Genomic DNA, 25237 nt, shown 5'->3' with positions numbered 1-25237 from the left:
GTGCAGTCATGGCTGCTGTTCAACTGTCATTTGTTTAAAATTCAAACGTTTGTTAGCTTTGTAAAGAAGAATTTCTAGGATGAAAACAATCACCCGAGGCTCTTTCGTATTTATTTTCGTATTCGCACGTATGGTCGGGTCAAAATGACTTGAAGCACGGCGTAGTTACGTAAGCGGCTCGAAGTGACGCGGTGGAGATGGCAGTTGGAATCCGGGTGTGATCATTGCGATCATCGAGCTGCAGCGCTGAGTGGAGGCAGTAGGGGTCCCACTCGATTCCAACCGTTACGCTCCACCGCGTCGCTTCTAGCGCACACACAGCGCTTCGCTTACACAACTGCACCGTGCTTCTTGTTGTTTTGACCCTACTATATTTATGTATGTATCGTAAGTCACTTCTACAATTTATATGTGTGCATTTTCTTTTAAATTTATCTCATTGTTAGTAGGGAATCGACGTTAATTGTCTGTTTTTAGATATCAATATTTTAAAATCTCTTTTCCCCTACGGAAATTTCAATATTATTTGCATCCTGTTGAATATACTCCAATTCCAGAAGAAACACTGGTTTCCGAAAGATCGAGAATTTAGCACGTTGAGCTCTTTCTCTTAAACGAGAAGGACATTGCATTTTCATTTTTGATTCTGAAAATGACACTGCTGAGCTTTTGCGGTGTTCTGCATTCACGGATTTGTTGTAAATTTGGAAAATATCAGCTTCCAATTGTTTATTCAGTTGCATACTGGCCTATATTTACACAATAACTTGTTTGTTATGTATGCTTTGCTTCTATCCATAATCCTACCTTTGGATTGATTTCAACGTGAAAACAATTACCTAGATTTTTTTTTTCTGGTCACATGTTCCTACTCTTTGTGTTGCTTCTGGAGGATTTCAGTAATGTCATTGATCCTAACATTCCCCTTATATTATAGTGTGTTAGTGGACTTTTCTTGTTTCCGTTGTCTTTTGGTTTCTTTCTGTTCTTTCTCTCTGTTAGGATTCATCGATGATGTTTTTAACGTCGCAGTAAAATCGATACGATGGGCTTAGTCACAGCTGTGAGTTGTTGCAGACTCGTACTGAAGGGACTTGACCACAATGGTGTTCGAGTCCCTTGTGGCAGACCTTCTCAATCGTTTTCTTGGCGACTTTGTTGACAATTTAGATGCTTCACAGCTCAACATCGGCATCTGGGGAGGTTAGTGACAGTTTTTAATTTTTCTTTGTGCGGATTGATACCGAGTATAGTTTTGTTGGTGATTTTTACATGAAGCTTAACTTCGCCACTCATCCCCATAACGTTTGAAGACCAGGAAAAATCTTACAAGAACAAAATTTTTCCTGACATAGCTGGAATGGGAGGAGCCCATCACCATCGCTGAATGTTCATCAGCTACAGCCCTCTAATCCCAGAATCCTGAAGAAATAAAACATTTTTGCCTGGATAACCTTTTCACAGGGGATAGCGTTCCTTTAAACTAGCTGGTTTGTCCGAGATTTTGTCACAAACTGCACATGACGATGCGATGTTTAACAAAACAATGAATAAGCGAACATTTCTGCACAATGATTCATTCTTTTGAGACATATAGACATTGTTGCTTAGTACAGACACGGACAGATCGGGGTGAATTAAAATTTATAGTGATTACACAAAAAGGAGCAAGAAATTTCTATTTGAATTTAGACAGTATCCACTTTCTTTCGCGACAAACTTTGTTCCTTCGAGGATGATTTGATGCATACGATCGATATAATTTGTCAAATACAACAAGAATTGTTATAATTGGATTGAAATCATTTGAGCGTTGTTGTTTTTCATGTTGTAAGTTGTTGTCGGTTTGTCAACCGCTTTGTTTTTCTAGGTGATGTGAAATTGGAAAATCTCGAAGTCAAGGAAACGGCATTAGATGATCTTGATCTTCCGGTCAAATTAAAATTTGGGTACTTATCGTCACTAGTGCTCAAAATACCATGGAAGAATTTGTACAATGAACCAGTGATAGCAACTATTGACGGGCTCTACCTCATCGTTGTACCTAACAAGGGTGTTGTCTACAATGAAGAGAAGGTGCGGTTCTTTTGCTGGATTGCTTTATTTTCTTTTTTTTTTTGCTTAAATTTAAGCTTTTATTTTTTACGAACTAAGGTGTGCAAGAATTACCCAATATGAATCTTTTAGCTATACTCTGTTTACGTTCGGTCTGTATTGTTTTGCTTACTTTAGGCCAAGAAAAATGCGGCTGAAATCAAGCAGAAAACGCTTGCTCGACTTGAGGAAGCACGTAAAAATCGTCGAAAGCCGCCAGACCCGGCTCAGGACTCTTTTGTTGAGAAAATGGTCACACAAGTGATCAAAAATCTCCAGGTTTGTTCGGTGTATCCTATTTCTTTCACTTTTTTAACTTATTCTTTACCTTTCTTGATCGCGTTCTCTGGAATACTTACGTGTTCAGGTGTCCGTGAGCAGTATTCACATTCGCTTTGAGGATAAATACACAAATAGACACCGCCCTTTTGTGGCTGGTGTCACCCTTGAGAAGTTGGACTTCCAGGTATGGTAATGAGCTTTAGTCTTTATGTAATACGATGGTATTAAAAAATGTTATTCAGCATTTAAAGCAGACGTACCTGGCTATATCCAGATGATCATAGAACCTGAAGTTTCTGTTTAGTAAATAAGTGATAAACTGGGTGAAAAACGGATAACTGGGATTTTTGTTATAACTGCAAGATATGCTAGAAGAACTAGTAATTAGTAAGGTCGTAGATTGTGCAAGATCGTTCTTTGTCTGTTTATTTTTAGTGGTTCAATCGCTGTTATATGGTGCATCTCATATGTTTTACTTTCCAGACTACCAACGAAAATCCTACAATCCATCGAGACGTAGTGAAAATTTTCCACAAACTTGTGCTGCTGGATAATTTATCGTTGTACTGGAATTCTGACTCTGAATTATTTTCGGATTTACATGATAAAATGGAGATTCGAAGGAAACTCAAAGCCACTATTCACACCGGGAAAAGCCCTCCGGCAGGCTACAAGTATAGTGAGTTTTGCTTGCTGTTATTAGCTGTTACTCCTGCTCGCTCTAGTTTTGCGACATATTTTTGTATATCTTGTGAATAATCAATTGAATTTTCCCCTTTTCAGTTCTTGAACCAATCACTATGGAAGCCAAACTGAAACTCAACCAAAAGCCTGAAACTGATGGAACAAATTGGCAAACTCCAAAGGTTTGTGAAAGCACTTTTATTTGATTTCATCCTTTATCGCATATATTCTCGGTTTTAGATAGATCTCTCCGTTGATATGAAAACTCTCGCATTAGCTATTGGTAAATTCCAATACCAGGATATTTTGTTATTCCTCGAGGCGCAAGAGAGGTTTATTCTCACCATTGTTAACATTTCACAGTTGTCAACATTGTCTTTTATTTTGTTCAGATTCAATCTCGCAACACAATATTTGAAGTATCGACCGAACTTGAACGAGTTTAAAGGTCATTATAAAGAATGGTGAGCTTTTGTAGCTGTTAAATGCTATTTATAAATAAGCATATCGTGCACAGGTGGCATTTTGCATACAAGGCAATACTAGAAGAGAAAGTGCGCCGAAGGCGTAATAATTGGTCGTGGCCAAGAATGCGGGAACATCGTAAGCTCGTCAGGGATTATCGAGATGCTTGGGTGAAGGTTTTGACAGAAAAAAGTCCTGGAGCTGCAGTGGAAGAAATAGTTAAGGTAGTGTACGTTTGGAATTGTACAATAAATGACCGTTTAATTAGATCCATCTAGCATACCCAAACTTTTATTAAAATAGAATTATTAAATCATGACTTTATTTATTCGTTTCAGAAAGCTGAGGAACAACTGGATGTGTTTAACGTTAATGTTGCTCGACAACAAGCCGAAATGGATATTGATCGAAAAGGATTGAAAAGGGTGGAGGATCAGCCTCAAGGTTGGCTTGCTTGGGGAAAGAGCTGGTAAGCATTACCTGAAATGCGACTATCCATTTTATGATCTTCGGGTGGTTCCAAACGTAAAATTTTATCAGGTTCGGTGGTGGTGAAGAGTCAACAACTCCGACAGGAAAGAAAAAAGATTTCGCTGATCAATTTAATGAGGCAATGACACCGGAGGAAAAAGCAAAACTGTTCGAAGCGATCGACTATCAAGTGCTTATTATCTTCTTTTTTGGAAGTTCATGGAGTTTCCAAGCTTTTCTCATTTTGCTTTTCTGATAATTTCATGTGGACTATATCTTTTCAATTATTATTGTTTATTTTCATTTTTTATCTAGGAGAACATCCCGCCCACAAACTATCCGAAGGAATTCGTAGAAAACAAGTTCGATTTCCGTCTGGGACAGGTTCTTTTGTTATCCGTATTTTTGGATTTCGTTTTCAGAAATGTACAACCGTACTATTATTGTATTTCATTTTAGGTTGCTGTAATAGTAGATGGAGCCGTATCACTATTTTTGCTGGACCTACGGGCTTACGTTGAACAGCGACCCAGCGCTAATGCTATGAAGTGGGTATACTCAACGCTTATCACGCATTATCCAAATGAAACTTTTTTTCTGCAGTTTGAAATCCATAATCCAAGAACTACGTATGGATGGTTGTGGAGCGGAAATGCTTCGCGTACGCGATCCTTCGAAGCCGTGGCTCAATTTGTGTGTGGACACAAATCCTTTGAATGGGGAATATGACCAATTCGTGCAGCTCGCGATTGCTCCTATTAATCTCAAGTATCATGCTCCTGCAGTGAATAATGCAGCAGACGTATGTCATTTTTCCACCTTGTCAGAGTTAGTTGTAAATTATTTGGTGCTTTTTTTTGCAGGTTTTCAAACCACCGGAATCAGTCAAATTGAATCAGTTGACTGCAGCTGCGATGTCACGATACGAAGAGGTACCAGATTTAAAAACTGTCTCATGAATTGCTCTTCTTGATTAGCATTGTTTTACGGATCTTCGGTAGTGCTGAGTAGTCATTGTAATAAAACATCGTCGCCCTCCTTAATGCACATTTTTCGTTTTTTTTTTCATGAAAAATACTTTAGGTCAAAGCAAGATCGGCTACTGGCTTAGCTCATGCTGTTGAAAACAGATCTCGTCTTGTACTGGACATACAAATACAACCTGCCACAATTTACATTTCCGAAGGTGGCATATACAACGCGAACAAACCAACAATCCTTGCCGATCTTGGTCTTCTCAGCATCACAACAATAGAAAGTGACCCTGTAGGTTGTTGTATTCTGCATTATTTTATCTTTTATTCGTTTTCTTGTACAAAAACCATTTCTTTTCAGAACGCATTAGCCCATCAAGATAAATTACATCAACTCATGGATAAAGCTTATGATAAATTCCGTGTCAAACTCAGCAATGTTGTTGTTTCTATGGCTGAGGTTTGTGTTTAACTAATTTTCTCTTGTCTCCTATGTTTTCTGTATTTTATGCCTGGTTAAGAATGTGGCAAAAGGTCGAGCATCACTAGGAGATAAGGAAAGTCCACTACATATCTTGAAGCCTACTGGTTTGGATATACAAATCCATAAATGTTCTATAGACGATTTGAGGTTGCCCAGGTGGGTACTATTGTTTTCTTGGACGCCCTTTAACACACTGTCGAAATCTACCGATGAATCTTTTAAAACGTTGTATTCCATATAGGTTTTTCTGCTAGATGAAGAAAATAATAAATGTCGCCATAGATTTGATTTGTTTCGATACATATCCATCGTTTATAGTTTGATTTGCGCTATCCATAATCAGCTGGGAATCTTTGTTTCTGGGGCATTTCTTGAAGTTTCGCTACAAGTACAAATGAGCTTGATTTGCGGAGTAGGATGTACCTTTCTAACTGTAAGTATTGAGATAGCACTTGTTCTTATTAGCGAACAGTGCAGTGCATAACACGGCAGCCTTTCCTTACAGACTTTTGTATGTGAAGAACGAGAATTCTTTTTTGAAGCAAAAACAGTGGGTTTTGCCCACATATTCCTTTATTTAATTGGCGACATGAAGTGAGAAGAAATAGTATCTGTGCTAGACATGAAAATAATACTCACACGCGTTTTTCTTCTGAAGGAAGGACTGATGGCGCCAGTAATGCTGCAGTAATGTTCCACTGTTCGTAATGAACTATATCAATATGCATTATAGGTTGTGAATATTGCTTCACATTTAAGAAAAAAAGTAAGAAGGTAATTTGAGTTAAAAGTGCCTGTTATTTCTTTCAGGATGCGTGTGATCGGAGCATTGCCTGACATCGTTATCGGCATCTCGGATGTACGTCTATTGGAGCTCACTAGGTTGCTCCTCTCTATACCGAAGCCAGAGCCAGATTTAGAGGCTGCTGCTATCGAAGAAAAAATCCTGGAATCAACAGAAGTAAAAGTCAAGGACCGAGCTAAAATGAAAACTATTATGGAGGTTCAAGAGGTTAGGATAATACAATTAATGTTTTTAGTTACTTCTTATATTATTATTTATTTTCAAGATTGAATCCGATGAGCAGCCTAATCAAGAAGCTGCTGAAGCTGAGAAATCGAAAACTAGCGAACAACAAGTGCAAGTCGAACTTGACCTCCATCTTAATCAAGTTAGTATTTTTTTTCCTTTTCTTTTTACGTCACTTTTTTCTACTGCCAGTTAACAGCAAGCAGGAGCAGATCAGTCTTAGACGTTGAATACTGGGTCTCATGTATATTTTCAGATTGGTGTCATTGTGTTACGGAGAGATGAAGTGCTATGCGAAGTTTCAATTCTTCGAATGGGTTGCAAACTTCAAATGCGAACGTTTGATATGGTTGTAACAGCTGAGGTACTGTCCTGTTCCTATCTGTCTTTTCAACCAAATAATGGGCTGCCAGCGATTTGTTGAGTGAATTTTCTGCACACCTGTTCTATGCAGTTTACTTTTGGATAGAAAAGCCGTGCTGAAGAACTGAAAACTATCATAGTGTCGTTTTTTTTTGTGCTTTTGTGTTTTTTTTTCCTTTTGCTACTATGAATGAGTTGTTGCTGGCAATCTAATGTGAGTTCTTTTCAGTTAGGCGCCGTCCGTGTCTCGATGCCAATGTTCAAATCCATTGATCCTAAGAGAAAATGTTTGTACTTCATTGACAACGATGAAGAAGAAGGATCGCTCATGACGCTTAAGTTTGTGCAGGTAAGCTGAATTGTTGCTTTTCTAATTAATTCAAATTAATTCTTGTTAGCGACAATTTTGCCCCTAACAGAACCTAACATTCACATATTTTCTTTATTGAAGTGCATAACCTTCATGAAAGTTCTGGAAAGGTTGTTTCAAGAGATTTTTTAATTTATCGTGTACTCTGCACTAGTTCGGTATGCAAAAAGTTTCATGCCTTTTGCTTCATTATTATGGCAATTTTAGCAGAGGCGTTTTAGTACATTTGTAAACGACATAAACATTTTGACGAAGTGAAGGTCATTTTTTTTTTGTTTGTAGCATGATTAATTCCAGGCTAATCCAGAATCACCATTCTTCGCTACAGAATATCATTCTACAGAGCAATTCATAGAGTTCAAGTTCAGAAAGCTGAGTGTTTCCCTCCATCAGGTAAATGTTTGATTAAAACTAAGTAGTATAGCAGTTCTGAGTGTGTTTTTTGAAGGAAGGACTCATGGAGCTAAAGCAGTTTGGTGAAAAGATGCAGAAAGAAATCAATGACCTACAGAAAGATTCGGAAAAACCAGTACAACAGGCTATTGAACAAGGCGCTCGAAAATTAAGTCGCCAAGTTAGTGAAAGGTGGGCATTTTCGAGGTTCTCTTGGATAAAATCAAACCTGATCTTCGGGAACATTTCACCTGGAACTATAGAACACTTCCGCTCATGTCCAGAAATTTTTCTACATCAACATTGGTATCATAAAACAAATTTTAGTGTCGAATCTCTCGCAGCGGTGTCGCGCGAAGCTCAAACTCAGGCGGCTGCAGGAAAGAAACGCCGAACCAAAAGATCTCAATCCGTTGAAGAAGAGGATGCAGCTCGTGTTATAAAAATGCGATTGGAAGCGACAATTGGCAGTTTAGCTGTCGCCATTGGAACAGAAAATTCCTTGGATACTTGGGTTGCTATAGAAAATGTATGTTTGTCATCATTTTTCAGAAAATAGGATATGCTTATTTCTTTGTTTTTTTTTATAGATCCGCGCAGATGTCAAGATGACAGTGAAGGTCATGAATGTTACTGCAACTCTCAAAACTGTGAGGATGGAGGATATGACGGAAGGATCTCTTTATAAGTAGAGCTACGATTATGTTTGAGACTAACACCGAATTACTTTCCGATTTTTGACAAATTTAGGAAGTTGTTGTCGGTCGCGGGAGACAAAGAGATGCTACGTTTCGAGATGGTTCAGTATCAACGTACGGATGAGCAAAAGCGAGCGATGCAGCCGACAGATATTGACATGAGTGTGAAGGTGAATTAGGCAGTTAGTTTAGTTTTCACCAAATGTTTCTAATGACACTGCAGGTGAGGTTGGCGCAAATGCGGTTTGTATTCCTAAATCTATGGCTTTGTCGTCTTATGGCCTGGATGGCACCGTTCCAAGCAGAAGCAGCTCGAGCTGCTGCTGCAGCACAAGCGGTGAGCTGGATAGAATACCATGTTTCACCTCGCAAATATTTCGAAATTAAACATATCGGCTCGAATCCTTCCACACGTTAAATGTTGCTGTCATTGGTGAATTGTTCACAATTAATATCGGGTTTTAGGCTGCTTCTGAGAAGGCTGCTGAGGCCGCTCAGAATGTAAAACAAATGTTGGCAGAATCTCCACCGCGAATCCAGCTTGATGTGCAACTCGAAGCGCCTGTAATCGTACTGCCGCAACTTTCCACGAGCCACAATGTTGTTGTGCTTATTCTAGGTTTGGTTTCCTATAGTTGTGTATTAGTTTAGTTCATTTTTAGTTGGTAGTTGACAGCACTTTTACAGCGGGAATACCTGAGCTGCTAATTGTTTTCTTATTAGAATAACTGTTCTCATTTGGTAGCTACAAATACCGAAAATTTTATAGTGAAGACATTGCTACGATTGATTACGCTGCTCCACCCTTGTTCTTTTTTTTTACATGAGCACTGAGCGCTGTTAGTGGAAGGGGATACTAGGCATCGCTTTTGTTTTATTTCATGTTTTTTTTTTTCTCTAGACAGTTTTGCTGCTCTTTCTTCATCCCTCTCCCCAAAGATCTTGTCCCCAAAAGAAAAATCTTTAAGGTTTCATTCAGATTCTTCCACAGATTTATACAACATCTACCGCGTCTGAACTTGCGGAAACTTTCATGTAGCTAACCGAGCTAGATTAACCAATCCTAGCAATTTTTAAGGTTTCCCACTTTTTTCAGGTAAACTAGTGGTCGCCAACCACATCACGGGTGATAGGCAAAATCAAAAGCTAATTATGGATCGAATGGAGGTCAAACTTATGAATATGACATTTGGAATGTTCGTAACTCATATTTTCAGTTGTATTTAGTTTAAGTTTGGTCAAAGTCAACATTTTAGAGGTCGCATGAGTGACGATGCATCAGCGGTAGAGACTTCATGTGACATTCTGGAACCACTTTCCTTCAATATCGCCGTTCACAGGTGTGTTACCGAGGAAAGCGATTGGAAATAAGCTTAGACACGATCATCAATTACATTATGAAATCTACGTTTTTGTCATATTTAGTTGCATTTTGCTGAAGTTAATCGAACTCGTTACAGAAATCTCGTTTTTGCTGCCGTGAAAGATCTCCCAGAACTCACAGTTGATGCACAAATTCCTTCATTAGTTGTGAATATGTCTGAACATGATTACAACACCCTAATGCAGGTCTCTTAAAACTGTTACACCCAGCTAATATATTTTTCGATTTTTTTTTCTGCTTCAGACATTAAGCGGAAACCTGGCTGAAGGCACTGAACTAACTGCAGTTCCTCCACCTTTGCCTGTTTGTTCAGACACTGTGGACTCGTCAGAGGGTGAAACAACTGGAGATAAAGGAGAGGAAGATAAGGTTGCCGCTTTCATATTTCAAGAATTTTGACCTTTTTAAGTACTATTAATGTTCGACTTTTGATGAACTTCTTCATAATCAGATGTATTGATTCTTAAAGCATTCATTTTGCCATTTTCAGCTTCAATTAGAGAAGAAAAAAGTGGCTGGAAAGTCGTCAAGTGCACCAAAAGCAGTCACTCCTCCACCAACACCAGTGGAAACCCCAAAGCCGAAAATTGTCTTCCAGTTTACTTTGGATAACATTGTGGCAGTGCTTTACACGGGTGGGTGCTTTTTAAAATAATTTCTTCAACCTCTTTCCACCCAAAGTCTTATAAGTTACCAGTTATAGTTTAAAGGTCTTGTTTTTCCTTAAAATACTAGAAGAGTCATCAAGTTTTCTAGTTTTTTACAGTTTCTAGTTTTTCCAAAAGTTAGTATCTGCTTCGGGAAATAATGGAAATTTGAAAGAAGATTGAAAGTTCATTGGCTAGATATTGACCAAGTTTAGTACTCACTCTAGCTTGAAACTATGTGAATCTTTTATTGTTAGCGTCGCTTTAATCAGAATTTGAAGTAGCTGCTTCTTATATCATTCTTCAAAAAAAAAAAAAAAAAGAAAAGTAGGTTGCGTATGCAATTAACACGTCTTTGAATACATCAATTTTGGTGTTGTCTCATTTTTCCTTATTTTTTAAATCACATAGTACGAAAAAATCAAAACAGGACACTATCGTTCCGCGGCACCACCTACCAAAGATCTGTTTAGAATCTTGCTGATTTTGGAGTTTTTATTTCGTTTTACGGAAGTAGTTTTATTTTAAAATAGTAGTGTTACATTTAGGTGGTGCTGATCAAGGATCTACACGAGCAGCTACCGACGCCTTCGCTGCTATGAGATTACATGGTCTGAAACTCAGTGGAACTATAAAGGTCCGCTTGGTTCTACATAATTCTATCATGCTAAATCTGTTTTACTTCATCATTTTTCGTATTTTCAAATTGGAAAATTAAATATTTATAACTTTAAGGAGGACAATTCTATGAATGTAGCAATATCACTGAACACTTTTACCATGGCTGATGAACGTCGTGAAAAGACCAAAATTCACCAGCTGCTCGACAAGAAAAGCACTAATCAAGGCGATCGTTTCTTAGCACTTGCTTTCAGCCAGGATGCCAAACAAAACAAAAATGGTACGAGAGAAAAAAAACATGTGTTTACAAAAAAGTCATTACCCTCTTTATTTCAGTAAAGCTGAAGATGTCTGCGTTCTTCATCTGTCTGTGTCCTGAATTCTTGGGATGTCTAACGAGGTTCTTCACCGTTGACAAATCGCCGGAAGATCTGGAAAATGAAATGGAGGCAATAAAAGCTGTGGGAACACAAACAAAAGCAACGGCTGCCCAATCCACTGGATCCGCTGAGAAAGATTCCGCGGATACTCCTCCACCAAGTATTGTCTTAGACTGCAACATGCAGGTGAAGATTTCTATTCAGATTTTGTTGGGCCTGTATTTTTCATGTGCTTCTTCTCTGCCGTGTGTTTGTTTTGTTTATCAAAGGCTACAGTTAAAACAGTCTTACACACAATTTCTCAACTACGGAAACGTAGCGTTCTTTTGTCTTATTTTTGCATATGATGTTCTATTTTTCGCCACAAACGGTTAGAAACTAAAAAGAAATTGGTTTGTAATTGGCGATGTCATCATTTCAGGGAGTAGAAGTAATACTAGTTGAAAACTCAATGAAGCCCGACACTACACAGGCCCTGATCCTGTCCTTCAACATGAAGATGGTTGCTAATCCAGTAAGTTTCCTAACTCGACATTTTCGGGTGTTAGCTGTAATTTACATGTTGTGTGATTGATAACTGAATAATTCTTATCTATTCGCATATACCCGTCCAAGTATCCGCTAACGTTTTGTTAAATTTATTACGGTAATGAATTTTCAGTCGGAAACTGAGCAAGTTATGAGTGGAGGTATAGAAAAGCTATCAATGTACAGCTCTTATTATGCACCATCGAGAAGAAATGAAGTAACATATGAGGTGGAGAAATTTTGTGTTTCTCAATCATTTTCATATTATTCGTCTCATGGAACCCTTTCCTATTCGATTTTTTTTTTGCTATGAACGTACTTATAGGTTCTAAAACCTATGAACATCGGAATAGAAGTGCGTATTGATACACCAACAAAAGCTACGGATGTGATTCTAAAAATGTCTCCGATGGAAGTACGTATGGCACCATCGATTATTCGTCTTCTCTCGGCTGTGAACACTGAATTTGCGAAGAGTAGTGCAGTGGTTAGTCTGAATTATATTATATATGAGTCCTCACTCTCGCCCTCGCTGATGCGATGTTTGTTTAGGATGAAAAATCCACGACTGTATCGTCTCCAAAACTTCGATCATTCCCTAACTACTGGAAGCCGAAACGTATCGATCAGAAAAAGTTAGTTTATGCAAAGGATTTTTAGTTATACGTCCAAGAAACATTTATAAAAGCGTTATTCTGCGCTTCTAAGCACCTTCTTATTCAGTGCTTGTGATCGACATTAGCTTTTGTCCACTTTCATCAGCAAAATAATTCAAATACGAATAGATCAATTCGATATAATATAACAACAGCATTCTCAACTTTCAACATTTCCTCAACTCGAATATCGAATATTGGAGTCTGCCACGTCTAAGATGCTACCGCCTTACAGAGCTCTGTAGAGATGTTTTCTGAAGTGTAATCGGGACACGTCACAGAAACTTTATGAGAGGGAGCGTGCGCTTTACATCAGCATGATCGTCTTGAAGCCAATTTTAGACAACATTTGAGCGAATTTTTAGGGGAAGGATCGCTTGTAGCAAAGATTGCTTACATTTGACTGTTCACAGCCATATTGTTAATAAGATCCGTTTTCGAACAGTGCTCCTTGGATGTGTGTGTCTTTTTTGAAAAACTAAAGGTTGCGAGAAAAGAACGTACAGAGAAAAGCTCGTATTTTTCTCATCAATTTCTTCACCTTTTTTGCACTAGTTTCATTTGAAGCATTGAATAAACTGGTAGGATTTCAGGTTCTTTTTCTTCTTGGCACCTACAGCGGAAGAAGCGTGCGAGGAAGACGAAAATGAGGCTAAAGATGCCTCTACTCGTGCTCCAATAGAGCATGCTCATGTCGAGATGGAGCGAATTAATTTTACTCTTGAGTCCGGAGATAGTTCTGTAAGTTTCTACGATTAGCAAATTAATTAAAATCTTAAACAAGTGGGACATTTTTTTTAAAATAGAAATTCGCTTCAACCTTGCAAACATAAAATATCGTGTTACAGGTACCTGTTCCGTTGGTCTTTATGCAGATACTTTTGAATGCGGAGGCATCTGGGTGGTCCTCCGCTTTGCAGGCTTCTGCGGATCTTTCACTTCAGATGTCGTACTACAACGAAGCTCTGAGGTAATCAGTGAAGCAATTCAAAAAGTTCTTAGTCTTATCGGAGTGTTAATTTTTAGTGTGTGGGAGCCTGTCATAGAACCTGTGGAGGTGAGCACTGATAACTGGGCTCCATGGAATCTAAAAATGACCGTTAGTTTCCTTTATCTATTGCTATCCTAGTGATGTTTTCAGAAAATGAGCCATTCAGGTAAAAGGTCGTAATAAACTGGATCCATCGGACACTAGACCTGGAATGGACGTAAAAATTGATGCTGACGACATATTGAACATTACAGTGACTAAGTCGTTGCTCAGTTTACTCAACAAGGTGTCCGAGGTGAGATTAATCTCCATATCTCTGTGGATTATACAGTTTTTCTTATAAAAACACGTCCTTCATTGATGTTTTTGCCGAAGGACTTTTTGGAAACATGAACTCATGTTTAAAAGAGCTGATTGCATTGACACTATTTCGATTTTATGATTCTGAATGGTTGTCATTGTATTCTGAGAACCCTGAGAGCTGGAGATGTTTCTTTCACTTTCTTCACATTAGTGAATATTGCAGATGGTTTAAATATGTTATTGTAGTCAATATGTAAACTACCACATGCAGTAGACACAACGGTTTACGTAAGCTGCGTTTTTGTGTAGCATCTACTATGTTCAGACATTTGCTCACGCAGCGAAACAAATAAGTCCACCAAGCAGTCGTCAACTTCCTGGAAGCTCACCATTCCTCGTTCTCAACGAGACCGGGATCATCATCAAATTGGCTGACTCGGAAACCCTGCAGGTATTTCGAATCCTGCTTCTTACCGTTTTCTGCCGTTTTCTGCAAAGGTTTTTAAAGGTTAGCGAAAGTGGGGGTGAAATAGAAGCACCACATGGCCGATTTGTTGATTTGCGAATGAACAAGGAGACTGCTGCAGTTGCGGAGGAGTCGGTATGTCTTTCCTGTAGTTTTAAAGGACTAAAGTTGAAGATTAAGATTAAAATTTTGCTGCAATTACATTTTCAGCAAGATAAGGAACGTCTTAGCACAAACCAAGTAGAGCTGAGCGCTGATTTGCGCATCAATCTCTTGGATACCGTCAGACAGCTGAAGATTGGCCGTGCTGGGAAAGTTGCGATTCCACTGCCTAAAAAGAGCGATGGTGGAAAGCAGTGGAAGGTAACAATATTTCGCCAACCACAATGCACATGTTCCAAAGTTTATGTGGTATAAAATCTTTGCATGTAAACAAAGTTTATAGATCATTGCTGAGACAAGCATAGAGAATGGACGTCGACTTGTGACCCTTACATCACATGTAGAGGTGACGAACCATTTGGATGTACCTATGGAACTATACTCCAAGAATAGTACAAATCTGGATGTGTTCGGAATCGTCGGACCCGGAGAAACATTGAAATTAGTGGTTCCGCTGCTTTTTTCACCAACAGGAGAGATTTACTTCAGGCCTGCAAATGATAAGTACGTTATAGCAAAATTACACTTTTTCGTTGTCAGACTCCACATAGTCATCAGAAAGACGCGAAGATTCTTCGCGTCATCTTTGCAAAAGTTTCCTTTTTTTACGTTAGTAGACCAAACGATGCGAAGGGTAACTTTGAGTACTTACGATTATGCGAATCTTCGCTTTATGATTTCCCATTCTATTATGATTTACAGCAATTTTTTCTCATGTGATGCTTTAGTGCGTCGCTCACTTCTAGATGCGAAGTTAGCTTCGAATCGGTGACTTGGCATCAGTTCACCCACCAAAAACGACAAGTGATTCGTTGCGATTTAAGTGAAGACACCACCCAGGGCTTCTTCTTTGAAACGGTTGTTCTTGAAGAGAAAGTTCGAGAAGGTGTTTTTTTCTACCTTTATTGCTCTGTATACATTTTTCCCTTTCTTGCTTTGTATACAATAATTTTTTGCTATCTTTGGATAGTCTTCGCAGACTTGTGGTTTTAGGCGTAGATCAGAGCACCGAAGTGTATTCGTTGCATCTCTATCCTCCCCTGCAATTCCACAACATTCTTCCTTTCCCCATCACTTTCGAAATTCCTGTTGCAATGGATCTTGCTCCAGGCGAGAATGTACAGCTGAATTTGGTACCAGGACTTCGCATGCGACTTTGGGTGAGTCGTTATCCAGCTTTCATCGCCGCATCTACGACCGTGTGTACAATCCGCTGACGCTGTCTATTTCACCCGCTTTTCGTAGATTTCGTAGAATGCTACTTCTGATGCTCATGATTTTCTAGGCTCCATATTTGGGCGAGATGTATTCCTTGGATATGACAATCCCGGAAGAAAAGCATGATCTTGAAGTGGTTGCTTTGAACACGGAAACTGGATCATCAGAGTTGGTGAGTCCGCGTAATCTGTTTTTAAAATGCCTTGTCATGGAATCCGTGCGCTCCCACTTTTACCTTTATTCGGTTGTCAACTTTTCAACTTTACTTTTACTTTGTGCTTATAAGCAGTTTTCCTCTGATGATCTCTGCTGCAAATACTTCTTCATTTCATTCGTATAAGCATTGATTTTCTCATTTTTATACTTCTTTTTTCTTCTCTGAGAATTATTGAATCTGTTGTAAACCACATATTTTCAGCTTCTCGGTATTCATTGGAGCACGGAACACGGAGACCTGAAAGCGTATCTGTACGCACCATTTTGGCTAGTTAACAACACTTCGATGACTTTGAAACACATGGTGGGCGCTTTGCATGTCAATTTTTCCTCTAATGTTTTTTTTAACACCTAAAGTTCCCCAACTTTGGAGCACTCATTTTCACTACTTTTTTGTCCTGAGCTTCTAGGAAAGCGGAGGGAACTTGCTGCGAAATACGACTCAATGTATGCCCTGCAGAAAGGCCCAGCCTTCGCAACAGGTGAACAAAGAGTAGTGTGGTCACTGTGATGATTTCAATAGTTTCTAACACTTCGACATTTCCATTCTTGATCACGTACTACCCTTGTCCAATACCTGGTCGATATATTGCTTCGCGTTGCACAGGAGTCGGGGCCTTCTGCGGGCGTGTTAGTTTCGTAAATTTTTTTATCCATTAATTCCTGTTTGCTTCTAGCGCCCACATCATGTTGACCCCGACCCCGAAGTGGAGTTGAGTTGGTGGCGTGAGAGTAGTCACAGAATGCATGCAATAGTTTGCTTCTTATATTGTCTTTAACATCACTGCTGCTTGCGTCACACTCTTGCATCTCTGACACTTTCTATAGCACTCCTATATAGAATCCGCTGTTGGTGTTGCTCTTATTCGGGCTTCCACACACTCAATGCTTATCCTTGCTGCTGTTTCTAGCTCTAGCATTTCAGGAGTTAGAGTATGCTGTGAAACATCTTCCTGACGAGAATCCCTTAATCTTACCGTTCCCATCTACGGACTTCACGAAGAAGAAAAAGGTATGAATATTTGATGTTTCCATGGTTATTATCAGTGATCTGAGAATAACGTCCCTCAGAACACTTGCCTTATTTATTTTCTTAGTGTTATTTCTTTCAAATTATGTTGTTCTTATCCTCTTCGGCCATAAGCGTAAAGACAGAAATGTGAGTAATTTCCACCAGACGTGTTCAGTAGTTCTAATCTGCTTCAGGACTTCTGGTGAAGTATTCTCTGAAAGTGTACAGAGAGTGCTATGAAGGTAGTACAAAAATGTCTATGTTTAGTCTCGAGTGCTGGTAGATGAAGCTGGATCATGGTCACAAGAGTTCCCTCTGGACACTGTTGGAAATCCAGCTCGAGTCACTTGTAAAGGAAAAGACAGAGATTACGAGGTGTCTATTAGTGTTGTAATTTTTTAGAGACCTCCATGTCTTTTTCACTGCTCAAAGATTCCTTTTTGCAGCTCACTGTGGATATCAAACTCTGCCAGTCCGGTCTAACGAAAATAGTCACATTCTGTCCATTTTATTTGGTGTCGAATCTGGGCAAATGGAATATGCAAGTCAGAGAAGAAGGACAATCGACATGGGTGGATGTGCCGGCTGAAAAGGTGTCTCCTCATCGAAATCTATTATAATTGATACTTATTTTTCTAGTATTCATGATTGAAATTTGTAGTGTGTTGGAATTTGGCCACAACAACGATCGAAACGCAAGTTCCTTTGTGCTAGATATGTTGGACAACAGGAAGAGTCTCTTCTCTTCCCCATAACGGAGAATTTCGAAACTCTTTGTCATGTTAGTTCTATTGCTCACTATGAGTCCATTTTTTTCGTTGGTCTTGTTGTTGTGTTGTAGCTTGGTCTTTTTCGGACGATTTTTTTTTAAATAGAGTTATTTTTTCCCTTTTTATGCTAACAATTGTTGACATTCAGATTGACAACGACAATATCGGTGTTGAAGTTTGCGTCTCTACCTCCGAATCTTCTGTAGCCATCCACTTGACTCCATTCCAGCCTGGTATGGCTCCTGTCTGCATTATGAACCACCTCAATGTACGTTATAATCTGTTCGGATCTTCTGTATTATTTTAGATTTTAGTGTTCTTGGTAAGTAAATAAAATACTTAACTATAACTTCTTATGTTTAAGATGCCGGTGAATTTCGGACAGAAGGGTCATACGATGAAGACGGTTGGAACCAACGAAATGGCCTTCTTCACTTGGGATAACGTCACTGAGAACAGAATTTTTGAGGTTAGATTTTGCCTGATTGAGGGTCTCCTGTTCAACGTTAACTGCCAAATCCCAGACTGGTTTTACTAAACTTCACTATGGTACTGCTTCTACATCTTAATTTCTTCTTTCCCTAATCTCCCTTCTTTTTTTTAGTTATTTCAGTTTTGATTTTAGTGAGTTCACTAGTTTCACTTGTTCCTGGAAGAGTTGAGTTTACGTTTCAGTTCTCAGTTGGGGATCACAACGGCGAAGACAAACTAGATCAGAACCGCTTATTGGATATTCAACTAGACAGCAAAGTTAGAAAGTGAGCTACATCCAAATTTTATTTTTTAAATTCAAGTTTTTAAATTAAGTCTTCACAGAAGAGTACTTAAAATGTTCTAGGTTTGCTTACCTTGCCAACTTCCTTATTGGTAGTCAACGGTTCATACTGTTTACGCGTGATTTGGATATTGCGAGATCTGCATATGGTTCGTGGGAAACGGACAATGTGGATCTACAAGCGGAAGTTGCTCTGCAAGGTGTAGGACTTTCAATTGTGGACAACAGCGTTGGCAAAGAGGTACTGGTCGTTCACGGTCTCATTTGGTCACATTTCGGTTTTCACGCGGATTTTGAAATCTTGTCGAGTTCACCTGAGTTCAGTTGAAGCATTCTGTATAGCTGAAACAATACTTCATCTTTTTAGTTGTTGTATATTGGGATTTCGTCGTCGGACATTCTTTGGGAAGAAGAAGTGAAGAAGGGGCGATTCAAGCCATTTGCTGTGAAAATTATGCAGGGATTGGAGGAGAAGTACCAAGAGCACCTTTTAGAACCAAAAAATGGCTTCCAGGTAATCTATTCCATTTTAGTTGCAGAGTGGCGACGTTCTGACATTCTAATTTTATTTCCAGCCTATTGATCAGTTCGAGGTGTGTTTGGAAACGATGATTATGAAAAAGAAGAAGGGCAAGGAGGTGAAAATACGACGGATATTCGAGAAAGGTATTTTTTAAAAAGCGAATTAAAATAAGCGTGTAACACGTAGAGGAGGAAGCATTTTTCTTTAGTAAGGGAGAGTACAATAAATGTGGTGGTGGATTTTTTGCAGAATTTTCAGAGTAAACATCAGTGTTAGTCCGGGTTGCTTATGCATTTCTTGCAGTTTCTATGGTTCACGGGATGTGCATATTCGGTATCGTTAAAATTCCTCATAAATTTGCTACGAAACGTTCTGCTAAAGAAGTTTTTGGATGAAACAGTTCGTGTTGGTGAGGTGTGCGGTCGCGATGTAAAGAACTGCCACTAAAAAACTGACGAAGGCAATAACGCCGAAACGTTAGTTGTTGTTTAATAAAGAAGATCGATACCAAACAATTAGAAATCAAAAGAGTTTTGTATCTCAAAGAATTGGTAAGCATCAAACACTTTATCCTTTAACGTCTAAGTTTTCTATTCAAGTAGTACAACGTTAATAGTCCAATCACAAGAAGAAAGACGATGATATGTGGCGAAGATAGGGCCGTAGCCCGTGTAGTTTCTTCCTCGCTGCCGGTCGCGGAATTTTTCCACCTATTATGTAATGATTAACTTCTAATACCCCTGCTTTGCTCTGAATCTGACTATTGGAAGTGTTTTCATAACATCCAATGAAGAACATCTAAACGTACTTGAGTTTACGGTTGCGTAAATGAGCAGCAGCTGGACGAGCATTCGGCACGTCCTCAAATTTTTCTAACTCCTGACTATTAAGTTCCTGAAAAAAGGACAAATTCTATTATGAGGAAAAAGCATAGAAGTATCTGGTCATACCCTCTCTTCAGTAATTATTCTTTTAACACCTGGAAATTACGTGATTCGATTTAAAAACACTATCATCGTCAAATATATGACTCACCATATTTTTCACCAGACATATCGCCCTTTTTTGCGCCCTTTCGATCCTTTGACTTGCCCTGCAAACAGAATGGAGACAAATAAGTTAATTTTGGGAAACTCAAAAGCGACCTTGCCCTTTTTGTTGCACGTTTGAGAAACGCTTAATCTACAACTGTGAAATGTGGCCATATACATACCTTTTTATTGTTATTTTTCTCCATTCTGTGCACAGCTGCTTAAATATGTGGATTTTTTTGTGTTAGCAAAATCTGGAAAACACTATCTTTATCGCAGAAACGACGAATTTTTAAAAATCAATCTCACTCAGAGTCTTTGTTGCATACCTGCTCAATGCAGCGACCAATACTAAATGAATGTGCAACGTTACTAAGTCAGGAGTTGATGTTTCCTTAATATTTGTGTTTTTTTTTTTCATTTTTCACTTCATTCCGTGTATATCCTACCAGGTTCGGTTGTAGTGTGATGTGGAATGAGAGCACAAGTATATTTCTCTCCCGTTAGGATTTTTTTGTTTTCTAAACACTTCCTTCGATCCAATTTTTGCGTGAGCAAAACCACTTGGTTAGGAGAGATTTTCCAGGATTGCAGATAGCTATTTCTGGAGAAAATATCTGGAAATTTTGATGTAGAAAGAAATCATGGTAAAGATGACTCGACCCTCGCACCGTCGATGCTATAGTCGGAGCAGGTGCTCCGACCCCTTTCACTTTTGGAACGGATCCTCATCACCTGAGCTGAACCCCCCTCACTTTAGTATGGTCCGGCTCTTCCCTATCGAACTTATGCTCACACTTTTTCTCGATTCAGGGCACTTTCTGTTGCTGATTGATGATGATTACTCCACATTGGTTTGATTATAGAAAGCGGCAATTGTTTTCCAGAGGCTATTCATGATTCAGAAATTGAAATTAGATAGTGATATTCTGCTGTTTCTTGTGGTTTTGGACAGCCAACAGGTTTTTACACCTCAGGAAGCAGCAAATTACCAGGTGGGGGGGGGGGGGGATTTTTAGGCAACTTTGCAGTTGGGACGATTCGTCCGGAACAGATTGCCTTCGAAAAGTTATTTTTATTCGGTTACGGTGGCTGATTACAGCTGCCTTCCACTGCACGTTATGAAGACAAGCACATAAGGAGAAACAATGAAAGACTTTCATCACGCTTTTTTTTCGATTTCCTCGTAATTAAAGGTAGTCTATCACAAAACTGCGCGTACTTGGGAAACCTAAGGAAAATTAAAAGAAATCAAAAATCAAATCCAAAGAGATCGCTCGAGACACATCCTTATTTCTATTTGTTTTATTGCCGCTTCACTAGCTAATTTTTAACTTACAAAGAACAAGAAGCAAACATACACATCGAAATACAAATAGGTTTTGTTGCATCTTTTGTTTATCTCGTTTTTCTTAGTCATTATTTCCTTTTTTCTAGTTTCCTTTCCACTTTATTATGCTACTTTAGGAATATGGGCCAACTACGGTAAAAGCACCGAACGTACACGTATGCACCTGAAGGTGAATCACCTACAAGTTGACAACCAGGTTCGTAGCACGCTTTTTCTAGTTTGGTTTTGACGAGGATGTATGCTCCAGGCAAAATAAATTTCTCTTTTTGTTGATCCTTTATTTTTAATACTTTTAGCTGGAGACATGCGTGTTCCCACGAGTACTAGCGGTTGTACCGCCACCTAAGAGTGTCGTAGCTGATAACGGTGCGAATTTGTATTCTTTTTATTCTCATATTTTTTTCATTTCTACGAGTTTCTCCTATTTCAGTTTATCTAAAATAGCTTTTTTTATCTTCATTGTAGATTATTTCAGCTCCGAAACCTTTCATTGAAATTTCGCTATTGCAAAGGCAGTCAGAGTTTTCGACAGTCCCTGAGATTGAATATGCTCGCGTTCTTGTCCAAGAATTTGCTGTACAAGTTGACCAAGGACTTATTAATGCTTTACTGGCACTGATAGCATCTGAAGTCAACAAACAAGCATATGGAGTATGTCTTTTCTTTATGGAAATGTTTCCAGTGTTTTAATTGCACTACGCATATTACAGAAAGAAATGTTTGAGACGGATATGAACACAACTAGTGTACGTCTGGAGGACACCGCAAAACAATACCGTTCAAATCAACCGAGATCATTCTACAATGATCTGCACATTTCACCTCTCATGGTGTGTCTTTTTTTTGATGTTTTTAGATTATCCCTCAAAGATTTGTTATTGTAGATCCACTTGTCATTCTCACAAGGCGGTACTACTGGAGGAGGATCTTCGCCTGCGATGCCTATCCAATCGGAGTTCTTCAAAGTTCTGTTCCAAAGTGTCGGAGTGTCTGTCACAGAACTTCAGGACGTAGTTTTCAAGTATGACCTCCCCCTCACAGGTTTTTTTTCCAGACAACTTAGAGAAACGATCCTGTAATTGTTCTAGACTTGCGTACTTCGAACGAAAATGTGTTTTCTATCGATCAGATCAGTTGAACAGTGAGATAATTTCGCACTATACAATGCAAGCCCTGCGGCAGGTATCCTACAGTATCGGGTCACATTGAACCTATTGTTTGGATGATCGAGGTGCTCCTTTAAGATGTACGTGCTTGTGTTGGGTTTGGATATCATCGGAAATCCATTTGGACTTGTTCGCGATTTGTCAGCTGGTGTGGAGGACCTTTTCTATCAACCATTCCAAGGACTTATTCAAGGACCAGAGGTTAGCTTGATGTTTTTTTTATTCTGGAGCTATTTTTTTTTCAAACGCAATGTTTACACATCAATTATGAAGATGTATCAAGTCTTGTTTCAATTTTTTTGACTCAATTGATAGCTCTAAGCTGTAAAATTTCAAATATATATTAATTTAAGCAATCGTTACTGAAAACATTCACATTATACTGTATTTGTTTAAAGGAATTTGCCAGCGGTGTCGCGTTGGGTGTACAATCAATGTTCGGTCATGCCGTAGGTGGAGCAGCAGGTGCCGTTGGACGAATTACAGGCACAGTCGGCAAAGGTGTTGCTGCGTTGACTTTTGATGCGGAGTATCAGCGGAAAAGACAGGTTTCTAACAATTTGTCGTGTTTTTGCGTTTTTTTTTTGTCGTCCGTTTATGCATGATTTTCATATTCCCAGGAAGACTTAAATCGTCGACCGCAATCGTTTGGAGAGGGAATGGCGAGAGGTGTTAAAGGTCTTGGTATGGGTGTTGTGGAAGGAATTACAGGAGTAGTTACGAAACCCATCGAAGGAGCTAAGCATGAAGGTGGATTGGGATTTGTGAAAGGTGTTGGAAAGGTTCGTTGCTTTTATTTTGGATTCATTCCATGTTAAGCAGAGTACAGTTGTGATCGATTCAGGGTTTGATTGGTGTAGTTACACGTCCGGTGTCTGGTGTGGTCGATTTTGCAAGCAGTACTATGCATTCAGTTCGTACTGTAGCAGGAGCAGGCAAAGAAGCTGGAGCACTAAGACCACCAAGAGTCATACGACCTGATCATATCATTCGACCTTATAGTCAACATGAGGCGTTAGGGTTTAAGATTTTCAATGTGAGTGAGGTTTTAAATTTCATGGGGTTCTTTTTTAAGCAACAGCAATAACAATATAACTTTCCTTCTTTTCTTACTACTTACCTTCTTTTTAGGACACTGAACGTGGTGAACTAGCCGAAACCGACGAATTTATTACGTACGCCCCTATCACCGACAGAATTGTGTTACTTGTCACAAATGAGCAGCTGGTAAGCCTCTATTGACACCTGAGTAAACCACAAACGCTGTACTCATTGAGCGCAAGTCTATTTGATTACTGAGGTTGAGTAGATGACAGTTGAAGCTGCACAACACATTTCATATCCGCTGGTTTGCCAGTAATAAATAGTTATTCGTATCCAAGTAGGCAAATAACTTCTTTGTGACAGGCCGCACCCTCATTCCGTTGTCACGAAGTGGTTTTCTTTCAACTCAGTGATGTAGATGTTGGATTCGATGTGTGGTTATGAAAGATCCTCAAAAGAACCAATAACTCACTTGAAAAAAAAATTGAAATGCGCTTTTTTGCAACGCAACAAAATAAGCAAAAAATAACACAAACAAAAAATGAAAATTAGCGGCTGTCAAAATTCCTTGGTGTAAAAACTCCTATTGTTTGTTAATAGAATTCAAGAAATAGTAAGAAAGTACTAAAAATAGAAATGGAAAATTTAAGAATTAGAAATAGCGAGAAATATTTGTGCTAATCCTTATTCCTGCCGACTCTTGATTGCGTTTCTTGTTCTGTGCAGATCCATTAGTGGAGAAAAAATATGCAATTATATATTACTCGGATTCCTCAATTATGATATTGTGTTTGAGTATTTGTTCCGATTAAAAGAACGAACACTGTGAACACTGCAGTATCACTTATTTGATCCTAAAAATAATCGTAAGTTTTTGGCTGTAAATATTCTGGCTGATTGTGTCATCTAAATTGAATGTTGGCTCGTTAAGATCCTTAATTTTAGGCGACCTCATATTTTTTTATAGGTACTTACGAAACGAACGGATATAATGGGAACGTGGGCAGTGGACTGGCAGACCGAATACGATAAAATTAAGGAACCTATCTTTGTCGAGAATGGCATCAAACTTGTCTTAAAGGTGCGATTGAATTTGAATTGAAAGTGATGAAATATCCATGTATTTTGATGAGTCATCAGGGCGTGTCGGATCTGCGATTCTCTTTGAATAACAGGATACATAGGAAATACAATTTGTTCTTTTCCTTAGTTCTAATCGCAATTTTTAGGAGAAGAAACGTGGATTCCTTGGAATTGGCTCAACAGAAGGAAAGATAATAACTTTCGAAAATGCCGATGTGAGTGAAGTGGAAGATTTCCGTCTTTTTTCCTCAGTTTTCACTATATCTTTGTTTTTTTCTACGGGTTCGTTACTTTGGTTTTTAGATGTTTATTGTTAATCGAATATTACAACACTCTTTCTTAATTCCTACTTTTCAGGCTATTCAACAAAAAGTGCTTGCTGCGTATAAAGCTGCAACTGAGCTTCCTCCTTGAGTGTGATAAGTATCCAAGCTTTTTTTTCTTAGTATTGTAATGCTTGCCTGTTGATTTCCTAACGTATGTATGTGTTTTTGAATTTAAAATGGGAGGACCGGTTTTTTTTTCTTGTGCAGATCATATTGGGTGTTTATGCAACTCTTGTCGAATGCTTCCGCGTTAAGATTTCAAAATGTGCATTGTTG

At 38.8% G+C, this 25237-nt stretch overlaps 2 protein-coding genes across 5 annotated transcripts; one reads left to right on the top strand and one right to left on the bottom strand.

Moving 5' to 3' along the window:
- Positions 1-1103: 1103 nt before the first annotated feature.
- On the top strand, positions 1104-25049 carry RB195_007989 (uncharacterized protein; the record flags this gene model as incomplete). Of its 4 annotated transcripts, none has more annotated exons than XM_064181929.1 (78): positions 1104-1203; positions 1871-2076; positions 2233-2373; positions 2462-2560; positions 2860-3055; positions 3160-3242; positions 3301-3392; positions 3453-3524; positions 3578-3749; positions 3864-3994; positions 4066-4186; positions 4312-4380; positions 4456-4544; positions 4600-4798; positions 4860-4928; positions 5080-5262; positions 5332-5430; positions 5492-5610; positions 6265-6466; positions 6525-6626; positions 6741-6848; positions 7077-7196; positions 7515-7610; positions 7666-7802; positions 7938-8139; positions 8201-8298; positions 8361-8478; positions 8532-8645; positions 8774-8927; positions 9405-9504; positions 9565-9648; positions 9769-9877; positions 9936-10061; positions 10183-10327; positions 10888-10976; positions 11075-11240; positions 11297-11526; positions 11762-11854; positions 12002-12097; positions 12194-12355; positions 12421-12503; positions 13118-13265; positions 13373-13494; positions 13551-13623; positions 13682-13810; positions 14144-14269; positions 14327-14419; positions 14495-14647; positions 14730-14950; positions 15193-15332; positions 15440-15606; positions 15732-15836; positions 16083-16184; positions 16291-16362; positions 16806-16892; positions 17160-17267; positions 17339-17485; positions 17554-17673; positions 17811-17930; positions 18027-18131; positions 18338-18420; positions 18501-18678; positions 18805-18951; positions 19013-19103; positions 21459-21538; positions 21639-21708; positions 21818-21993; positions 22053-22172; positions 22227-22363; positions 22431-22524; positions 22587-22709; positions 22907-23056; positions 23129-23290; positions 23353-23544; positions 23640-23735; positions 24520-24633; positions 24782-24850; positions 24993-25049. In XM_064181929.1, 78 exons carry the CDS (start codon positions 1104-1106, stop codon positions 25047-25049), a joined length of 9651 nt encoding a protein of 3216 aa, XP_064038680.1. The 4 variants fall into 4 exon arrangements, with proteins under 4 accessions (XP_064038680.1, XP_064038681.1, XP_064038683.1 ...); XM_064181928.1 differs by having other exon boundaries at positions 15175-15332; XM_064181927.1 differs by lacking the exons at positions 21459-21538; positions 21639-21708; positions 21818-21993; ... (9 more) ...; positions 24782-24850; positions 24993-25049 and adding an exon at positions 19264-19355 and having other exon boundaries at positions 15175-15332.
- On the bottom strand, positions 19535-20197 carry RB195_007990 (uncharacterized protein; the record flags this gene model as incomplete). The annotated part of the gene is made up of 5 exons (XM_064181930.1): positions 19535-19670; positions 19769-19854; positions 19911-19939; positions 19996-20053; positions 20174-20197. The coding sequence occupies 5 exons, from the start codon at positions 20195-20197 to the stop codon at positions 19535-19537; spliced, it is 333 nt and encodes a 110-aa protein (XP_064038682.1).
- Positions 25050-25237: the final 188 nt, after the last annotated feature.

The sequence above is a fragment of the Necator americanus genome, chromosome I (genome assembly GCF_031761385.1).
Source record: "Necator americanus strain Aroian chromosome I, whole genome shotgun sequence".
Lineage (NCBI taxonomy): Eukaryota > Metazoa > Nematoda > Chromadorea > Rhabditida > Ancylostomatidae > Necator > Necator americanus.
The sequence above is the reverse complement of the archived record's forward strand: the minus strand, read 5'-3'. Positions and strand labels throughout refer to the sequence as shown.